This window comes from Cervus canadensis, chromosome 26 (assembly GCF_019320065.1).
Source record: "Cervus canadensis isolate Bull #8, Minnesota chromosome 26, ASM1932006v1, whole genome shotgun sequence".
Lineage (NCBI taxonomy): Eukaryota > Metazoa > Chordata > Mammalia > Artiodactyla > Cervidae > Cervus > Cervus canadensis.
The window spans coordinates 187,245-206,961 of record NC_057411.1 but is presented as its reverse complement, the minus strand read 5'-3'; the positions used below and the strand labels follow the sequence as shown (position 1 = coordinate 206,961).

The 19,717-nt window shown below is 42.3% G+C and overlaps 1 protein-coding gene across 6 annotated transcripts in view; it reads left to right on the top strand.

The window, feature by feature from the left end:
- Positions 1–11,930, top strand: part of TEC (tec protein tyrosine kinase) — a 151,145-nt gene extending 139,215 nt beyond the window's left edge. For 5 of the 6 annotated variants that reach the window (XM_043448245.1, XM_043448244.1, XM_043448239.1 and 2 more), the window contains 4 exons: positions 6,390–6,454; positions 9,481–9,599; positions 9,683–9,840; positions 11,264–11,930. In XM_043448245.1, coding sequence (XP_043304180.1) covers positions 6,390–6,454; positions 9,481–9,599; positions 9,683–9,840; positions 11,264–11,347 — 426 coding nt within the window. In that variant the 3' untranslated portion in view covers positions 11,348–11,930. The remainder of the gene's footprint in view (positions 1–6,389; positions 6,455–9,480; positions 9,600–9,682; positions 9,841–11,263) is intronic. The other variant, XM_043448240.1, reaches the window with a different exon arrangement.
- The last annotated feature ends 7,787 nt before the right edge of the window (positions 11,931–19,717 follow it).

Sequence of the window (19,717 nt, the reverse complement as noted above, 5' to 3'; positions counted from 1 at the left end):
TTCCTGATTCATCCACGTTGTTGCAACCAATGGGATTTCCTCCTTTTTTATGGTCGAATAATGTTCCATTCTGCATGCCTGTGTGTGTATATTTATATACGTGTGTGTATATATATGTATGTGTGTGTATATATGTACGTATATGTATATACATACACACACGTATATATATGTATATATATATACACACACACTACACATGCATGCAGAATGGAGGTGTATACACACACACACACACACACACACACACACACACCATATTGTCTTTATTCATTCACCCATTGATGGACACTTACATTGTTTCCATATCTTGACTATTGTGAATAGTGTTGCTATGTATATGGGAATGCAGATATTTCTTTAAGATACTAATTTTGTTTCCTTCAGATATGTACTTATACGTGGGATTGCTGGTTCATATGGTAGTTCTATTTTTAATTTTTAATTAATTAAATTAATTTACTTTCTTTTAATTTTTTCCATACTGCTTTCCATAGTGGCTTTACCAATTTGCATTTCCACCAACAGCATACAGGGATTCCTCTTTTTCTTCCTTTTATGTTTCTTGCAGTGTTTGTCCTCTTGTGTTTTTGTTGTCGTCATTCTAGTAGATGTGCAGTGATGGCTCATCGTGGTTTAATTTGCACCCCTGATGGTGTGTGGTGTTGAGCCCCTTTCCATGTATATACTGATCACTTGTGTGTCTTTCTTCTGTTTGTTGTGCCATGTGGCATGCAGGATAGTAGTTCCCTGACCGGGGAGTGAACCCATGCTCCCTGCAGTGCAAGTGCAGAGTCCTAACCAGTGGACCACCAGGGAATTCCTTTGTGTCTTTTTTGATGAAATATGTATTCTGTCCTCTGCCCATTTTTCAATCGAATGTTTGTGTTTTTTTTGCTATTGAGTTGAATGAGTTCCTTATTTATTTTAGATATTACCTCTTTATCAGATGAATGGTTTACAAACATTCTTTCCCATTCTGCAGTTTGCCTTTTCATTTTGTTGATTGTTTCCTTTGCTGTGAAAAAACTTTTCCGTTTGGTGTAGCCCTAGTTAGTATTTGTGCTTTTGTTGCCCGTGCTTTGGTGTCGTATCCAAAAGTTAACTCTCTGTATCGTGTAAGGTTAGGGTCCAAGTTCGTCATTTTGCATATAGATATTTGAGTTTCCCAGCAGCATTTATGGAAGAGATTGTCCTTTGCCCACGGCGTGCTCTCGGTGCCCATGGTAAAGACGAGTGAACCATGTGTGTGTGGGTTTGGTTCCGGTTTCTCTGCTTCTGTTCACTGGTCTGTTTCTCTTTTTGTGCCTGTATCATACTGTTTTGATTGCTATATTTCTGTAATCTGGTTCAAAATCAGGAAGTGTGATGTCTCCAGCTTTACTCTTTTTCAAGATTCTTCTGGCTATTCAAGATCTTTTGTAGTTCCATATGAATTTTAGGATTGTTTTTTATATTTCTATGAAAAATGCAGTAGAATTTTGATAGGGTTGCATTTCATCTGTAGATAATTTTAGGTAGTATGGACATTTTGACAGTATTAATTCTTCCTCTCTGTGAACACAGGCCATCTTGCCACTTAATTGTGTCTTCTTCAGTTTCTCTCATCAGTCTTATAGTTGTCAGTGTACAAGTCTTTCACTTCCTTGGTTAAATTTATTCCTACATATGTTAATGTTTTTTGTACTATTGAAATTCACTTGGTTTCTTAATATCTCTCAGTTCATTGTTAGTGTGTAGAAACAAAACTGATTTTTTCTGTTTATTTTGTATCCTACAACTTTACTGAAGTCTTTTATTATTTTAACAGTTTTTTAGTGGAGTCTTTATAGTTTTCTATATATAAGATCATGTCATCTGCAAACAGCAACAGTCTTACTTTTCCATTCTAGTTTGGATGTCTTTTATTTTCTTTTCTCATCTTGTTCTGGCTAGGACTCCCAGTACTGTGTTGGGTGACAAGAGTAGGCATCCTTGTCTTGTTCTGGATCTTGGAGAAAATGCATTTAGCTTTTCACCATTGGGTATGTTGTTAGCTGTGAGCTTGTAATATATGTTTTTATTATGTTGAAGTATATTACTTCTTTGAAGTACATTACTTCTAATTTGTTGAGAGTTTTTAATCCTGAAATCAAGGGATGTTCAGTTTTGTCAAATGCTTTTTCTGTGTCTATGGAAATAATCAGTTTTATCTTTCCTTCTATTAGTGTGGTCCCTCACATTTTTTGATTTGCATATGTCAAACTGTCCTTGTATCTCAGGATTAAATACCACTGGATCATAGCATGCAATCATTTGAAATGTGTTGTTGAAATCTGTCTGCTGATATTTTGTTGAGGATCTTTACATCTGTGTTCATCAGGGATATTGGCCTATAATTTTATTTTCTTGTGTCCTTATCTTGCTTTAGTGTTAGGGTAATGTCAACCTTATTAAATGAGATTGGAAATGTACCTTTTAAATTTTTTTGGAAGAGCTTGAGAACTCAAGTTTGGTGTTAGTTCTTCTTTAAATGTTTGATAGAATTCACCAGTGAAATCATCTAGCCCTGGGCTTTTCTTTCATAAAACTTAAAAAAAAATTTATATGTTTATTTATTTTGGCTATACTGGGTCTTCATTGCTACACATGGCTTTCTCTCACTGTGGCGAGTAGAGGGGCTATTCTAGTTCCAGTGCATGAGCTTATCATTGCAGTGGTTTCTGTTGTTGCAGAGCATGGGCTCTAGGCCAGTTGGGCTTTAGCAGTTGCTGTGCAGGCCTGATGAACTATGGACGGAGGTTCGTGACATTGTACAGGAGACAGGGATCAAGACCATCCCCATGGAAAAGAAATGCAAAAAGGCAAAATGGTTGTCTGAGGAGGCCTTACAAATAGCTGTGAAAAGAAGACAAGCAAAAAGCAAAGGAGAAAAGGAAAGATATTCCCATCTGAATGCAGAGTTCCAAAAAATAGCCAGGAGAGATAAGAAAGCCTTCCTCAGCGATCAATGCAAAGAAATAGAGGAAAACAACAGAATGGGAAAGACTAGAGATCTCTTCAAGAAAATTAGAGATATCAAGGGAACATTTCACACAAAGATGGGTTCGATAAAGGACAGAAATGGTATGGACCTAACAGAAGCAGAAGATATTAAGAAGCGGTGGCAAGAATACACAGAAGAACTGTACAAAAAAGATCTTCACGACCCAGATAATCACGATGGTGTGATCACTCACCTAGAGCCAGACATCCTGGAATGGGAAGTCAAGTGGGCCTTAGAAAGCATCACTACAAACAAAGCTAGTGGATGTGATGAAATTCCAGTTGAGCTATTTCAAATCCTGAAAGATGATGCTGTGAAAGTGCTGCACTCAATATGCCAGCAAATTTGGAAAACTCAGCAGTGGCCACAGGACTGGAAAAGGTCAATTTTCACTCCAATCCCTAAGAAAGGCAATCTGAAAGAATGCTCAAACTACCGCACAATTGCACTCATCTCACATGCTAGTAAAGTAATGCTCAAAATTCTCCAAGCCAGGCTTCAGCAATACGTGAACCGTGGACTTCCAGATGTTCAAGCTGGTTTTAGAAAAGGCCGAGGAACCAGAGATCAAATTGCCAATATCTGCTGGATCATCGAAAAAACAAGAGAATTTCAGAAAAACATCTATTTCTGCTTTATTGACTACGCCAAAGCCTTCAACTGTGTGGATCACAATAAGCTGTGGAAAATTCTGAAAGAGATGGGAATACCAGATCACCTGACCTGCCTCTTGAGAAATCTGTATGCAGGTCAGGAAGCAACAGTTAGAACTGCACATGGAACAACAGACTGATTCCAAATAGGAAAAGGAGTACGTCAAGGCTGTATATTGTCACCCTGCTGATTTAGATGCAGAGTACATCCGGAGAAACGCTGGACTGAAAGAAGCACAAGCTGGAATCAAGATTGCCGGGAGAAATATCAATAACCTCAGATATGCAGATGACACCACCCTTATGGCAGAAAGTGAAGATGAGCTAAAAAGCCTCTTGATGAAAGTGAAGGAGTCAAGAGTGAAAAAGTTGGCTTAAAGCTTAACATTCAGAAAACTAAGATCATGGCATCTGGTCCCATCACCTCATGGGAAATAGATGGGGAGACAGTGGAAACAGTGTCAGACTTTATTTTTTGGCTCCAAAATCACTGCAGATGGTGACTGCAGCCATGAAATTAAAAGATGCTTACTCCTTGGAAGGAAAGTTACGACCAACCTAGATAGCATATTGAAAAGCAGAGACATGACTTTGCCAACAAAGGTCTGTCTGGTCAAGGCTATGGTTTTTCCAGTGGTCATGTATGGATGTGAGAGTTGGACTGTGAAGAAAGCTGAGTGCCGAAAAATTGATGCTTTTGAACTGTGGTATCGGAGAAGACTCTTGAGAGTCCCTTGGACTGCAAGGAGATCCAAGCAGTCCATCCTAGAGGAGATCAGTCCTGGGTGTTCATTGGAAGGACTGATGCTGAAGCTGAAACTCCAGTACTTTGGCCACCTCATGCGAAGAGCTTGACTCATTGGAAAGACCCTGATGCTGGGAGGGATTGGGGGCAGGAGGAGAAGGGGACGACAGAGGATGAGATGGCTGGATGGCATCACCGACTTGATGGGCATGAGTTTGAGTAAACTCCAGGAGCTGGTGATGGACAGGGAGGCCTGGCGTGCTGCGATTCATGGGGTCACAAAGAGTCGGACACGACTGAGCGACTGAACTGAACTAAACTGACTGTGCAGGGGCTTTAGAGCACAGACTTAGCAGTTGGGGCACATGGGCTCAGTTGCTTTATGGTGTGTGGGATCTTCCTAGACCGGGGATTGAACCCATGCCCCCTGCATTGGCAGGTGGGTTCCCAATCACTGGACAAAACTTTTAAAGACTACATTTTATGATAGGGGCAAAGGACTTTTCAAACTTAAAGATGTGAAAAGGGCTGGGAATGGGGTGCTTCCCTGGTAGTCCAGTGGTTAAGAATCTATCTTGCAATACAGTGGACACTGGTTTGATTCTTGGTCCTGGAAGATCCCACATGTTGCAGAGTAACTAAGCTGCAACTATTGAGCCTACCCTCTGGAGCTTGAGAGCTACAACTGAGCCCATGAGCCCTAGAGTCTCAGTCCCACAACAGAAGAAGCCACTGCAATAAAAAGCCTGTGCACCATCAACTAGAGAGTAGCCCCCACTTGCTGCAACTAGAGAAAACCCATGCACAGCAACGAAGACCCAGAGCAGCCAATAAATAAATAAACAAAAAATTTAAAAAGGAAGATGTGATATGTGTAGCATTAGTTATTGTTATTATTATGTGCAGTGATGATAAAGAACATCTCTTTGTCATTTTGAAACTTGTGAACTTAACACCTTCTTCTTTCTTACACTTGTAAAACTGATGGAAATCTGTAGTCTACGTGGGTATGACAGATTACACCTCTTTATACATACCACAAATTGGTGAAGGCAATTTTGATATGTTTGTGCCTGTGATACTGACATCAGTAGGGTATATTTTTGTCATCCCTTAAGGGAAGATTTTGATGGTTCTGTCTCTTGGGTGAGGAGTCCTGGTGACCATCACGTAAAGGCATTATAGGGGATCTGTACAGGAAGATGGAGATAACCCAGAAACACCTAAAACACATTCAACAGGAAATAACCTCATTTAAGTGGAATTTGCTATGCACAGAGAACAAAATCCTGAAGCGTCAGGAAAGAAAACTACATTCTTACCCTATGGCTTTAGCATTTTAAATGATTGTCATCATGTCCTCCTTCTGAGAAATACTATGTGTTATTCCAAACTATTTTCTTGAAACTTGTAACCTTAAAGAATGGGCAGGAAAATTTAATCTAGAACTGTATTTGTCGTAAGTGATAAAGCAAACTATATTATGCAGGGCTGTTCTTTTGACTGTTTGGGGTAGGGAAGACCAATCATTGAGCAAAACCTCTGGGTAAGAGATTTTTCACCCGTCACTGTGGTGGTTGTGTGTTATATAGCTCACCTTGTAAGAACCTGAATTAAGGACCTTAAGAGATGTTGTTACTGTCGATAAGAAAATCAGGTAATTTAATAAGAATAGAAATGGGAGGGCAAAAAGCTGGTTGACTCTTCTGTTAGTCATTAGTTGCGACAGTTGGCAAGGATTATGTAATAGTACCTTGTTTGCACATGAGACTTTTAACCTGTCTTTCTATCCATTCTTTCACATGTATGGTGAAGACATTTCCATAGGGGTAAAAAAATTTCATATAATACACCTCTGCAAATGTTGACTGGCTTACAGTAAATTTAATATATGCAGAACTTATATTTTTCTACTTTCATTGTGGAACTTTGCACACTAATATACCATTTTAATGTTGTTTTCCAGGCTGCCAGAAATTGTCTAGTAAATGAGGCAGGAATTGTGAAAGTGTCTGATTTCGGAATGGCTAGGTAAGACTGAGTATATGTGACCATTTTCTCTAAATTTGGGGTTAAATTAAGTCTGTGGCCTTTCCCTTTAAAGTACTTGACTTTTCCTTTGCAATTTGTGTCAACTTCTTCCTCTAAAGCTTATTTAAGAACTGTTTTGAAATATCTTTTGCTCCATTAGCAAAACGTTAGACATACCTGTCATTTTTGTACAGATTGATTTTACTGCTTCTTAGTGTTTTTGATATAAGGTTATAAAATAAATTAGATAATCTATATTTTGAAAAATTTCTTTGCTGAATTTATCTCTTTATTGTTAGCTTTGACTTTTTCTCAGGTAAACTGTTGAGAAATTATGATTACTTAGTGCTTCATTATGTGGCTTTAGTTGATGTTCACATTAGTTTATAAAATTGATAAGCATGGAAATAATCTGTACTGATAAAGCAAAAAGGAAATCCTGTTAGCTGTCCTGAGATAAAGATAAATGTATTAAAAATAATAATACTGTATACATTGTGTTAATCATTGTTAACCAGTCTCTCCACTAGGTGGTAGTATATAGCCCGTTAAATATACTGCTTTCTTTTCTCCCTGGTGAGGATTAAATTTCTAGAATCTTTTGATAGAAATATGTTTGGGGTACAATTTTTAGAATAACCAAATCTGTAGTGCTTTTATTCTTCTAATTTTTGTAATTTTAGTAGTGTGTTATAAAAGAACTTTAAGAAGCATTTCATTTGTCCTTTCTTTCCCTCCTTCCTTCTTTTCATTCATTCATCTGTACATGTGTGTTAAGTCGCTTCGGTCATGTCCGACTCTTTGCGACCCTGTGGACTGGAACCTGCAAGCTCCTCTGTCCATGGTATTCTCCAGGCATCTGTACATCCATCCTTAAAAAAATTGGTGCCTGTGCTATGCTAGGCACAACATTAGAGACTGAAGCCTGGCAGAGGCTAAGACATTCGAGTCCCCGCCCACATTCAGCTTTAATTCGGGAGGAGAGAGACGTGTAAGACCCGAGAAGCACTAAGAGGGGAAAACAGCAGAGTGACGTACCAGCCCAGGGGTTCACGAACATCAACCTCCAGGCCACATCCGACCTGACACCTCTGTTTGTACAACCTGTGAGCCACCCACGGTGTTCACATTTTTTAATGGTCGGGAAGAAAACTTTAAAAAATACTATGACATGTGAAAATGATCCGAAAGTCCAATGTCAGTGTCCATAAATATGGTATTATGAGGACATAGACTCATCTGACTGCTTTCACTCGACAAAGGTCTGTAAACCTGAAATATTCATGATCTGGCCTTTTACAGAAAACATTTGCCAACCCCTGTGATAGTGATAAGCTGGGGTTTGTGGGGCGGTGGGTGCTGAGTGATGTGTGGGGCAGGGATGATGGTTACTCCTTTAGGTCTGCTGCTCTGGAAGGCTCTTTGAGACCAGGATATTTGAAAAGAGACTCAAAAGGTAGGCAGTAGTCAATTAGGTGAAAAATCTGACTGTAAAATAATCCTGGTGGTAGGAACAATGAGTCCAAAAGCTTGAAATTAGGGATGAGCAACCCATTCCAGTACCCTTGCCTGGAAAATCCCATGAATGGAGGAGTCTGGTAGGCTACAGTCCATGCGGTTGCAAAGAGTCGGACACTGACTGAGCGACTTCACTTTTACTTTCACTTTGGCCGGCTCAGGAGTCAGAAGAGGGTCAGGGTGGTTGGCTCACAGCCGACGTGAGGAATGGTTATAGAGCAGGCAAGGCCAGGTCATACAGCCAGGTCTCTCTCAAGGAAACTCAAGCCAAGGGAGGCTTGAAAGCTATTACTGTCAGAAATGGGACCAGAACTGCCGACTCTCAGGCAGTAATGACTCAGTACTCCTTGTTTTCATTCTGTGAAGACATTCTGTATCTGCCAGGCAGACCTCCAGTTTCATGCTTGATTTTCATATATGTCTGGCTTTCAGAAAAACTTGTGCTTTTGCACCAGTCCCTCTAAAACAGTGGTCCCCAACCTTTTTGGCACCAGGCACTAGTTTCGTGGAAGGCAGTTTTCCCGTGGACCTGGGGGTGGGGGATGGCTTCAGGATGATTCAAGCACATTACATTTATTGTGCACTTTATTTCTGTTATTATGACATCAATTCCAGCTCAGATCATCAGGCATTAGATCTCAGCGGCTGGGGATCCCTGCTTCTGAGTCACTCATTCTGCACTCAGTTCAGACTCTTCTGACTGATAGGCACCCATGGTGGACTGTCACCAACTTTGTCTATGCAGCCAGGGGAGTTTGTGCAAGTGTCTGAGTATTCTCCCATGGAGCTTGTAGAAATTAACTTTACATGTCCCTGTGCTACATAAACACCTTCCTCTTGTAAATGCATACTGAACACATGATAAAAAGGACTGAAGAACCCAGGTTTACCATCCTAGTTAAGGATCCTCTCCAGGGGTGACTGGTGTTCCCAGCTTGTGTGTGTCCTTCAGGAAGGACATAAGTATGCTCCCATAGAAGAATTACATGGTATTGTTTTGAGTGTGTTGTGTATGGAGGAGGGATGTGGTGGTATATACACCACAGTGTATATACATCATTTTGCTCTTTTTATTTGCTATAGTTTCAAGTTGTGCTCTGTGGAATCATGGGGGCAAAAACACATGTTCCAAGCTCTTTGCACCACTTCCTTAGAGCAGCTCTGCTTTAGATGTTTTACAAATGGAACCTTTGGGTAAAACTTGGTTTAAAGGACCAATTGCTTATTTTAAAAAAAGTTTGCAAGCTCTTATTTTGTGCTGCCTGCACTGCCTTATAAAAAAGAAAAACAGAAAAGTTAAAGTGCAGATAGAATGTTACAGTGTTTCCATCTCAAGCACTCAGAGAAAGACAACAATTGCAGAGGCCTGGCTGCAGAGGCAAGTAGCCTCAACCAGATGCTTGTTGGATTTCAGTCAACTGGGTTTTGATTCTGGGGTGGGTAGGTGGGTGGGTAGTTATTAAAGAACATGTACAAAATAGAGATCGTAACTCAGTGTCTTACTCTAGGTATGTCCTGGATGATCAGTACACGAGTTCTTCTGGTGCTAAATTTCCTGTGAAGTGGTGTCCACCTGAGGTGTTTAATTACAGCCGCTTTAGCAGCAAATCAGATGTCTGGTCATTTGGTAAGACTCACGCTCCATTTCCCCTCAACTCTGCCCTGAAGAGGAAGTGGGTGCATTGTTTGGCAATCTTTCTCCTCTTCCAGGTGTCTTAATGTGGGAAGTATTCACTGAAGGCAGAATGCCCTTTGAGAAAAACACCAACTATGAAGTTGTAACTATGGTTACTCGCGGCCACCGACTCCACCAGCCAAAGTTGGCCTCCAGATATGTATACGAGGTGATGCTGAGATGTTGGCAGGAGGTATAACATTTTTGGGGTGCTTTCTTCCTCAGTCTCTAAAGCATTCAGGGATCTGGGCTTGGTAGATTTTAATGTGTGGTCATTATAGCCTAGTGAATAAGTGCATGCTTTACATGATTTCAGATTCTTAAGTAGGAAGCTGCTCTTCTCAACTCAATCTGAATAACAGGAAGAAGATGTGAAGACGTGGAAAACACTAATAAATAAGATAGTAATTTCAGGCTGCCCCTTCCCTCCCAAGTGGGCATCCTGCCATGGTTGCCTGAGTTGGGGACTCTGGGAACAAACCTGGAGAAGGAGCTCTTCTTTCAGTGGCCCTCTTGTGTTATTGAAATATTTACTCTTTCACCAGAGAGGGTTTTTTCCTCCAAGTCTCAAATTCCTCAGGTCTCTTTACTCGTAGTCTTTGGAAGTTTTCCTTCTTCATGTGTTGAAATGTCACCTCATAGAAGAGATTGGCTTCCCTGGTGGCTCAGTGGTGAAGAATCCGCCTGCTAATGCAGGAGACGTTGGTTTGATCCCTGGAGACGTTGGTTTGATCCCTGGGTCGGGACGATCCCTTGGAGAAGGAAATGGGAACCCACTCCAGTATTCTTGCCTGGAGAATCCCATGGAGAGAAGCCTGGCGGGCTACAGTCCATGGGGTCACTAAAAGGTCAGACCTGACTGACAACTAAACAACAATGACAGAAGAGATAGACATGGAAGTGACTTTTGAAAGATAACAGTGACATTAGCTCGCAAGTATTACGTGACAGGCACTGTGCTGAGTGCTTTTCATTAGTCCTCAAAGTAACCCTTTGACATACGGATACTGTGACCACGGTGTGGATGGGGATACCATGTTAATGCCTGCCCAAGGCCACTTCGCTGTAGAGAAACAGAGTCCTGTCCAACTCCAAAGCCCATGCCCTCAGTCACTTGCTATAATTTGCCTCCTAAGATCGTTGATTGGGATGGGAAGAGGCCTTCTGGCCAAGAAGTGGTGCTGGCTGGGAGGGGATGGTGTGAGCAAAGGTGGGGTGGTGGTGCTGGACCTAGTGTGTGTACACGAGGGTGGAGATTGTTCTGCTCGAGCATAGAGCCCATATGAGGGTTTTTGTGGGAAATAAAACTGGATGGCAAGGCCATGGGGGTGGGACAGGTCACAGAGGGCACTGCGGGTTAGCAGGACTTGATTTTACAGGTAGTTGGGATCTCTGCCAGGTTCCTGAGTTGGATGCAAAAGCTGTGGGGCAGAAAGATTAGTGTAGCAGCAGCATGCGCAGGATCAGTGAGACCTGATGGAAATGTATGTGTGCTCCTGTCCGGAAGCAGAGAGTCCCTTGCTCTGGCACGCTATGCCGTTTGAGTTTGAACAGTGAAAACTCATTTTGGGGATGGGTTCTGGAACCCACAGCTTCTCTTTGATTTTGAATTACAGAAACCAGAGGGAAGGCCTTCCTTTGAAGATCTGCTGCGCACAATAGATGAACTAGTCGAATGTGGAGAAACTTTTGGAAGATGAGTGGTGCTGTAACCTACGGCTTCCAGATTCCCAAGCACAAGGATGAAATGGCACTTTGTGGCAGACTCTTAATTTATTTAGCACTTGGACAGGTAGATTGTTTTACTTATAAAGTGGAAACACCCGAAGCATTTGCTCCGTGACTAGCCGTAGCTCTGTGACTGAATCTTCTGGGTTAATGGAAATGCTGGCTTAGACAAAGTGGTTAAAATCACCCACTTTTATTCATTCCACAAGTACTAGAGTGTCCACTGTGGGCCAGGCACTGTACCCAGGCCCCCAGAGTCAGTCCATTTTTGGGGTGTATGTGGGGTCATGTTCACTGGTATCAGTGGAAGGCCAGGGTAATTGGGAGGAGGAAGGGTATCAGAGATGCATTCCAGTCACCCCATCTGCCCTGTGATTTCTACAAAAATCTGGGCCAGGGTGTTGTCTAGAATGTGGGTTCTGGATGGATCAGTACCCATCTTAGGTTTTGAAACATCTGTTTTCAAGATTGCCATTAGTATTTCATTAAAACATATTTGTATGCTGTACATACTATAAATATATATAATATATAAAGTTATATATTTATAAGAAACCTGAGTTGTCTTTTTTTATTTAATTTTATTGGGATATAGCTGATTTCATGAGTTGTTTAATTGAAACATTTAATTCTGTAATACATGAGCCAACCTTCTTAGGACATGGATTGTCTTGTCAATTCCTTTTCCCCCAAGGATAAAACATTCCCCACTGAAGAGGAGTGTCTGGACCCTTCTATTGCTTGTACCTGCTCCTTACATGAGTAGCCATGTTTGGGGTGCCTGTCCAGTTTAAGCCCCCAGCAGGGCTCAGCTCAAGTGTTCCTGTCCATGGTATCCACAGCTAATTGAAGTGGGATGGAAAGTTGAACTGGGTTTCCTTAATGGCTGAGATGGTAAAGAATCTGCCTGCAATGCAGGATCCCTGGGTTGCAAAGATCCCCTGGAGAAGGAGATGTCAACCCACTCCAGTATTCTTGCCTGGAGAATTCCATGGACAGAGGGCCCTGGCAGGCTGCTGTGCTTGGGATCACAGAGAGTTGAAAGGTCCTGTTTATGATATCCACAGCTAATTGGATTTATATGGAGAATTGAACTCGGGCCATTCAGTTAGTTTCTGTGTCCTAAGACTCTGTCCCTGGACATAAATGCTGTGAGTGGAGGTGTACTCTGGAGCAGAAGGGTCAGTGATGTTCAACACAATGGCTGTCCCTACTGCCTGCAAGATGCAGGAGCAAGCCAAGTTCTGGCAGAATCCAGGAAACAGCCAGGAATAATGGAGAGCATGGTGTACTGAGCTGTCTCCCAGATGGTTTTCAGGAGGCCTGCTTGGACTTGGGTTCCTGTGTCAGAGAAATTGTCTATTATAGCTTCATAGTAGACCCTGTGATTGAGGTTATTTGAGTGGGTTTTTGCCCCTTACAATTTCTGACCAAGACACCATCTGAATTAGAACCTCATTTCCTCATGAGCCCAGGGAAAAGAAACACAGTCTCTGTCATGAAAGCAAAGGCCATCTATTGCTCCACACAGGATTGTTGGTTTTGAAGGCATAGAAAGACCAGGAGGACACAGGGGCTTTCTTCAGGAATTCATCTGCTCCAGGGGCCCTGGTCTTGACCCTGTTCTGTGCAGCATTGTGTGAACACTCCTTATGTAACATTCACACAGTAGTTCTTACATGAAGAAGCTACTTAATGCCCAGCGACAAGTTGTCTTGGCCAGCAACATCCTATAGAACCTTCCCCAGGAATAGCTGCAGAGGCCAAACCACAGTGTTGCCAAGGAAACAGCTCATAGGAGGGCAATGCTGGGTTCAGGAGTATACCCCTCTGGTTCCCTAAGCAAGTAACAGGCCAGAAGATGAGCCCATGGCCTCAGAATAGCGCAGATGCTGTTCCCTAGCTACCTGTTTCCTCTAGGACTCCCTGTCGACCTTGGGACATCAAAAAGGCACCCCTGTGGTTCGTATGTTTGAAGCACTAAAATGTCTTATTCATTTATGCGGGGCTCAAAGAAACCTGTGTACTACAAGACTTGGGTTTCAAAGGATTTATTATGGCTCTTGCTTCCAAGAATGAGCTGAGGCCTCCATATTTGATTTTTTTTTTTAAACTACACACTCAAGACCCACTTCCTTTACCATCTGGTAAGTCTCGTGAACAAGGGTGGGGCCGCTTCTATCACATGCCAGCCTGTAGGGCACATGCCAGCTTGTTGGGACAGGGACAGCATGTCCTCTGCATGTGACTTCTCATTTCCCTGTTTGCTCTGAGGATCTGGAGACAAGAGCAGGCAAAGTCAAGGTGAGTGGCCCATCTCTCCTCTTTTGTTGACTGCACTGACTTTAGTACTGCAGCGGTACTGTGTGCTAAGTCACTCAGTCGTGTCTGACTCTGCGACCCCATGGACTGTAGCCCGCCAGGCTCCTCTGTTCATAGGGATTCTCCAGGCAAGAATACTGGAGTGAAAGTCTGCAAGCAATACATGTTGGGGAGGGAATGGAGAAAAGGGAACCCTCGTACACTGTTGGTGGGAATGCAAACTAGTACAGCCACTATGGAGAACAGTGTGGAGATTCCTTAAAAAACTGGAAATAGAACTGCCATATGACCCAGCAGTCCCACTGCTGGGCATACACACCGAGGAAACCAGATCTGAAAGAGACACCTGTATTCATTGTGGCACTGTTTATAATAGCCAGGACATGGAAGCAACCTAGATGCCCATCAGCAGATGAATGGATAAGGAAGCTGTGGTACATATACACCATGGAATATTACTCAGCCATTAAAAAGAATACATTTGAATCAGTTCTAATGAGATGGATGAAACTGGAGCCCAATTATACAGAGTGAAGTAAGCCATAAAGATAAACACCAATACAGTATACTAACGCATATATATGGAATTTAGAAAGATGGTAATGATAACCCAGTATTTGAGACAGCAAAAGAGACAGAGATGTATTGAACAGTCTGTTGGACTCTGGGAGAGGGTGAGGCCGGGATGATTTGGGAGAATGGCATTGAAACATGTAAATTATCATTTGTGAAATGAGTCGCCACAACAGGTTGGATGACTGATACAGGGTGCTCGGGGCTGGTGCACTGGGATGACCCAGAGGGATGGGATGGGGAGGGAGGTGGGAGGGGGGGTTCAGGATGGGGAACACATGTGCACCCATAGAGTATTCAAGTCAATGTATGGCAAAACCAATACAATATTGTAAAGTAAAATCAATAAATAAAAATACTGGAGTGGGTTTCCATGCCCTCCTCCAGAGGGTCTTCCCAACACAGGGGTCAAACCCAAGTCTTGCAGTGGTACTAGAACCATTTAATTGAAAAAGTGCTTAAATGGTTAAAAAAATTATTATACATATGTATGGAAAAACAAGACCTTTTAAGGAACACAAGCTGTGGCTGGCTCCTCTGAGCACCATCTTCATATGACCCTGGAGAATCATCTTTCCAGCCTGTTCAGTTCATCCCCAAAAGGCTGTCTTCTATCCTTCCCTGTTCCCTGTCTAATGGAAAAAAATAAAATATTTGTCCTGACTCTTGTCACAGGCTGTTTCCTGCCTTCCTCCTCATCTTCCGGTTTAACTGTACCCCCATCACAACAACATACACATCTGTTGACTGTAGCTCATTGAAGGAGTTGGCTGTGTACAAGGTGTAGCCTACCTCAGAGTCATTGTCATGCCTTTTCTCCTTTGCCTTGACTCCTGCGCCTCTCAGCCACATCCCATGTTTCCCTTTTGACCTTGAGGAGCTGCATTGAAAGTGCTAGGTGGCTTTGATGAAAAAGAAGCTATAGCCCTTGCCCTAACAGTTGATGAATACTTTTGATGGGAAAACAAGATTTGGCTACATTTGGGAACATCTTAAAAAATCTTTAAATCATTCACTAGAATTTTTTTAAAAAGTTTTTTTTTTTTAAAATATATAAAACCCTAGCTGCAGCAAAAGAAGTAGACATAGAGGAATCCACCCAGAATGTGTAAAGATATCTTAATGTATAAAGCGGGAAATAGGAAGGGCCATGTGAATTTGCTGTCTTCAGTGCCCTTGTTCCCTTTAGTTTACTTACTTTTTATTTTTCAGTGGGTTAAAATGAAACTCTAAGTGCATTTTTATTGTTGATGATGTTACCACACCCCAGTTACCTGGGGATGGATTAGTTTTCCCTCTTCCCCACGGAATAAATTTTCCTCTGATGGTGCCGAAAAGCGTTAGTACTGAGCCAGAGGACAGAACATTCTAGATGTGGTACTTCAAAACTGACAATCTAGTTCTGTTTCTGCCATGAACTGTGCCCCTTATCCCATCTGTGCCTCCACTCCCTCCTCTGTTCAGAGACAGCAGTTTGCATTCATGCTCTTTTTAAGGTCTCTTTTACCCAAACGTTGTGACTTTTTTTTTTTTTTTTGTGACTTCTTGAAATGGTGTTTGGTGGGGTCACCCACACAGTCGGAAAGGAGGAGCGAACAGCAGCTACCCTCAGATCTGGATGGAGATTATTCAGCTTTCTCTTATATAGGTTTCTCTTATATAGGTTGTCATGCACACACTTCGCTGAGGTTTCTACAACAGGAAAATAGGTGGGGTTAACTTTGCCCATGAGAAGCGTCTTCGGTGAGCTATGATTTCAGTTAAAAGATGTGTTTTTGTGACAGGAGCATCGCTGGGGACCTGAAGGCTGTTTGTATGCTCCCCACATAAGGCAGCCTGATTCTTTCCACCTGTAAGTAAGATGGCTCGGGCCTTTATATTCAGGGCTTGCTCTGGGCTTGGTTCTCACTCTTGAATGCCAGAAATTATGATGTTTGGAAGGTAATTTCCCCAGATGTTGTGACAGGGTTTTGTTTGTTATTTGAATAAGCATGGTGATGATGTCATTTTAGAAAATGTTCAGCCTTAAGAACACAAAAAAACCCAAAATAGTGTCCTTAAATCTACTTCTGTGTGTAGAAATGTGATCAGTTTGAAAAGTATTTGTGTTAGAATTTTAGTGTAGAGAACTAAGGACAGAAGTCTAGGATACCAAGTTCTAGTTCAGGATTTGCTGCAACCTTAGGGGGTCACCTTTGGCAGCTTGTTTATGTGAGGTTCCCATCTGTGCAACAGGGACCCTCTTTTTGCCTACCTCCCAACACAGTACAATAGAGAAACAAGAAATTAAAAGGACAGGTTATTCATGAACTTAATTTTGGAATTGCTTTGGAGGACTATTCAGTCCCATGTACAAGTTTTGGAAATGCATATTACTTTACCTTGAAGACTCAGAGAGTCTTCTTTTTTTTTTTTTCCCTCTAATTTCTCCTTTATTTATTTATTTATTTTTTTCAATGGGTTTTGTCATACATTGACACGAATCAGCCATGGAGTTACATGTATTCCCCATCCCGATGCCCCCTCCCACCTCCCTCTCCACCCGATTCCTCTGGGTCTTCCCAGTGCACCAGGCCCGAGCACTTGTCTCATGCATCTCACCTGGGCTGGTGATCTGTTTCACCATAGATAGTATACATGCTGTTCTTTTGAAACATCCCACCCTCACCTTCTCCCACAGAGTTCAAAAGTCTGTTCTGTACTTCTGTGTCTCTTTTTCTGTTTTGCATATAGGGTTATCGTTACCATCTTTCTAAATTCCATATATATGTGTTAGTATGCTGTAATGTTCTTTAACTTTCTGGCTTACTTCACTCTGTATAATGGGCTCCAGTTTCATCCATCTCATTAGAACTGATTCAAATGAATTCTTTTTAATGGCTGAGTAATATTCCATGGTGTATATGTACCACAGCTTCCTTATCCATTCATCTGCTGATGGGCATCTAGGTTGCTTCCATGTCCTGGCTATTATAAACAGTGCTGCGATGAACATTGGGGTGCACGTGTCTCTTTCAGATCTGGTTTCCTCAGTGTGTATGCCCAGAAGTGGGATTGCTGGGTCATATGGCAGTTCTAATTCCAGTTTTTTAAGAAATCTCCACACTGTTTTGCATAGCGGCTGTACTAGTTTGCATTCCCACCAACAGTGTAAGAGGGTTCCCTTTTCTCCACACCCTCTCCAGCATTTATTGCTTGTAGACTTTTGGATAGCAGCCATCCTGACTGGCGTGTAATGGTACCTCATTGTGGTTTTGATTTGCATTTCTCAGAGTCTTCTTATGCAAAAAGTTAAAAATTGGGAAGAAAAACACTGATTTGAATACTGGATGACTATGAAAACTAAGCTCAGTAACATCAGAATAAAGCAGTCAAGGCCAGCTGACAACAGATTTTGCATTTCTGATTTTTTAAGTTGTATTAGGAAAAACTGTTTGCAATTTTTAAAATGTCATGGGTTTTAACTAAATCACTTCATAGGACCCAACACTGATTGATAAGATTTGTAAAAAAAAAAAAAAAAATCCAGGCTATCCCACTTGTACTTACCTGAACTATATAACTTATGGTCTGGATCCACACATAAAGATGGATGCCTGTTATCAGACTTACAGGCAAAGCAGAGCGAAGCAGTAACCCGTGTCCCCACCTCCCCCAGTGACAGGACAAATATGAGCAGTGACTTAATAGGAACCTTTTATTAAAAGCCATGTGGGCATCTGTTCTTCATGTCTCCTGAGATCAGAACTAGAGAAAAGGCTGTAAATAACAGGAAGGATTCAGTTATATATAAAATAAACAGTGAGGGTTGAGACAACGATTAGATTGCCCAAAGGATTGAATAAGATTTTGCCTATTCATGGGGATATTTTGAGGATCATTCTGTCTGGCCTGGAAGGGCATGGGTTTGATGAACTATCACCGTCCTTTCCAGCTTCTGATAATTTGATTGCATGGTGAGAATCACCACTTTATTTATTCCAACAAATTGCACTTAGATGTGGCTCTGTTGTCTCATGGGTGAAACAAAGGAGTGTTTACTGCCGATGAGAGGAAACTGAGGGGTGCCCAGGGTGTGTTAGTTCCAACTGAAGCCGTATTTCTAAGTGTTTGCTGGGCCACAGTCATTTGAGAAACACATTGGTTGTTTTAAGGGTTGTCATAGAAGTCTGGCCTCCTAGGCTGCTGTGGGACAGGAGAAGGAGGAAGGTGAGTGTTGATCACACAGACTGGTGGGCAAAGCCCGAGGGAGGTACCAGGGTCCTGCTCCAGTGAGGGTCAGTTTGTGAAACAACAACTAATGGCTGCTCTGAGGACAGACTCAGCCCAGGGGAATTATTTAGGGGGCAGGGACCAGGGACAAATGCTGGGGGCTCGTAAAGCTGACCACCTCCCTCCCTTCCACCTCATCATCACCTTATTTCTCGTTTCTTTCCAGTGTATAGAGTAGAAGGAAAAGTAATCATTGAGTGCTTCTTAAGTGTCCGAAGAGTGCCTGGGATACTGTAAAAGGCAGTTTTCTGGACTCATAATTTGATCTGAGAGGGTGAGGTAAGGACCCCATGATCACGCTACCTTTCCTGGGCCTCTGATTTCAAAGCCCCTCTTATTCCTTTTTGTTCCTCCTTGGGCCACCTGATGTGAAGAGCTGACTCACAGGAAAAGACCCTGATGCTGGGAAAGATTGAAGGCAGGAGGAGAAGGGGGCGACAGAGGAGAATGAGTTGGTTATATAGCAGCATCGAGTCAATGGACATGAGTTTGAGCAAACTCCAGGAGATGATGAAGGACAGGGAAGCCTGGCGTGCTGCAGTCCATGGGGTCACAAAGAGACACGACTGAGCAACTGAACAACAACAACATTCCTTGTTGTATTTGAGTCCCACATGAACCCCTTTAAACTGATATCCTCTGTTGTTTCTTTTCCAATTAATATGAAGATAAGTAGGGTGGCTGCATAGGCATCTCTAAGGTGGCCCAGTGATGCCTCCTCTTGCTGTCCACACCCTTGCATGATCCCTCTTCTCTAGTATGAATGGAGTATGGTAGCTGGGCTGGAAAGTGTTCCTGGGAGATGAGCTTGCAGCAGACTATAGCTTCTGTCTTAGCACTCTCAGACTCCCTGTCTTTTGGAAAACACACTGCCTGCTGTGAGCATTCTTGGACAGCCTATGGAGAATCCCCATCCCCACGAGCCATGCCACCAAAGCCAGCAACAGCCGTGTGAGTGAACTTCAAAGCAGATTCTCCAACTTAACCCACCTCCCCTTTACCACAATGTCATGAGCTTTGTGAACTGTTCAGCTTGATTCAGAGGCACCCAGCAAAGCTGTGCCTGGACTCCTGACCCACAGAAACTGTGAGATGATTTCTGCCTTTAGGTTTGGCATCCAACAATGAATAGCTAAATCAGTGGCAAAACCTAGGACAGCCATGGACCTAAGGAA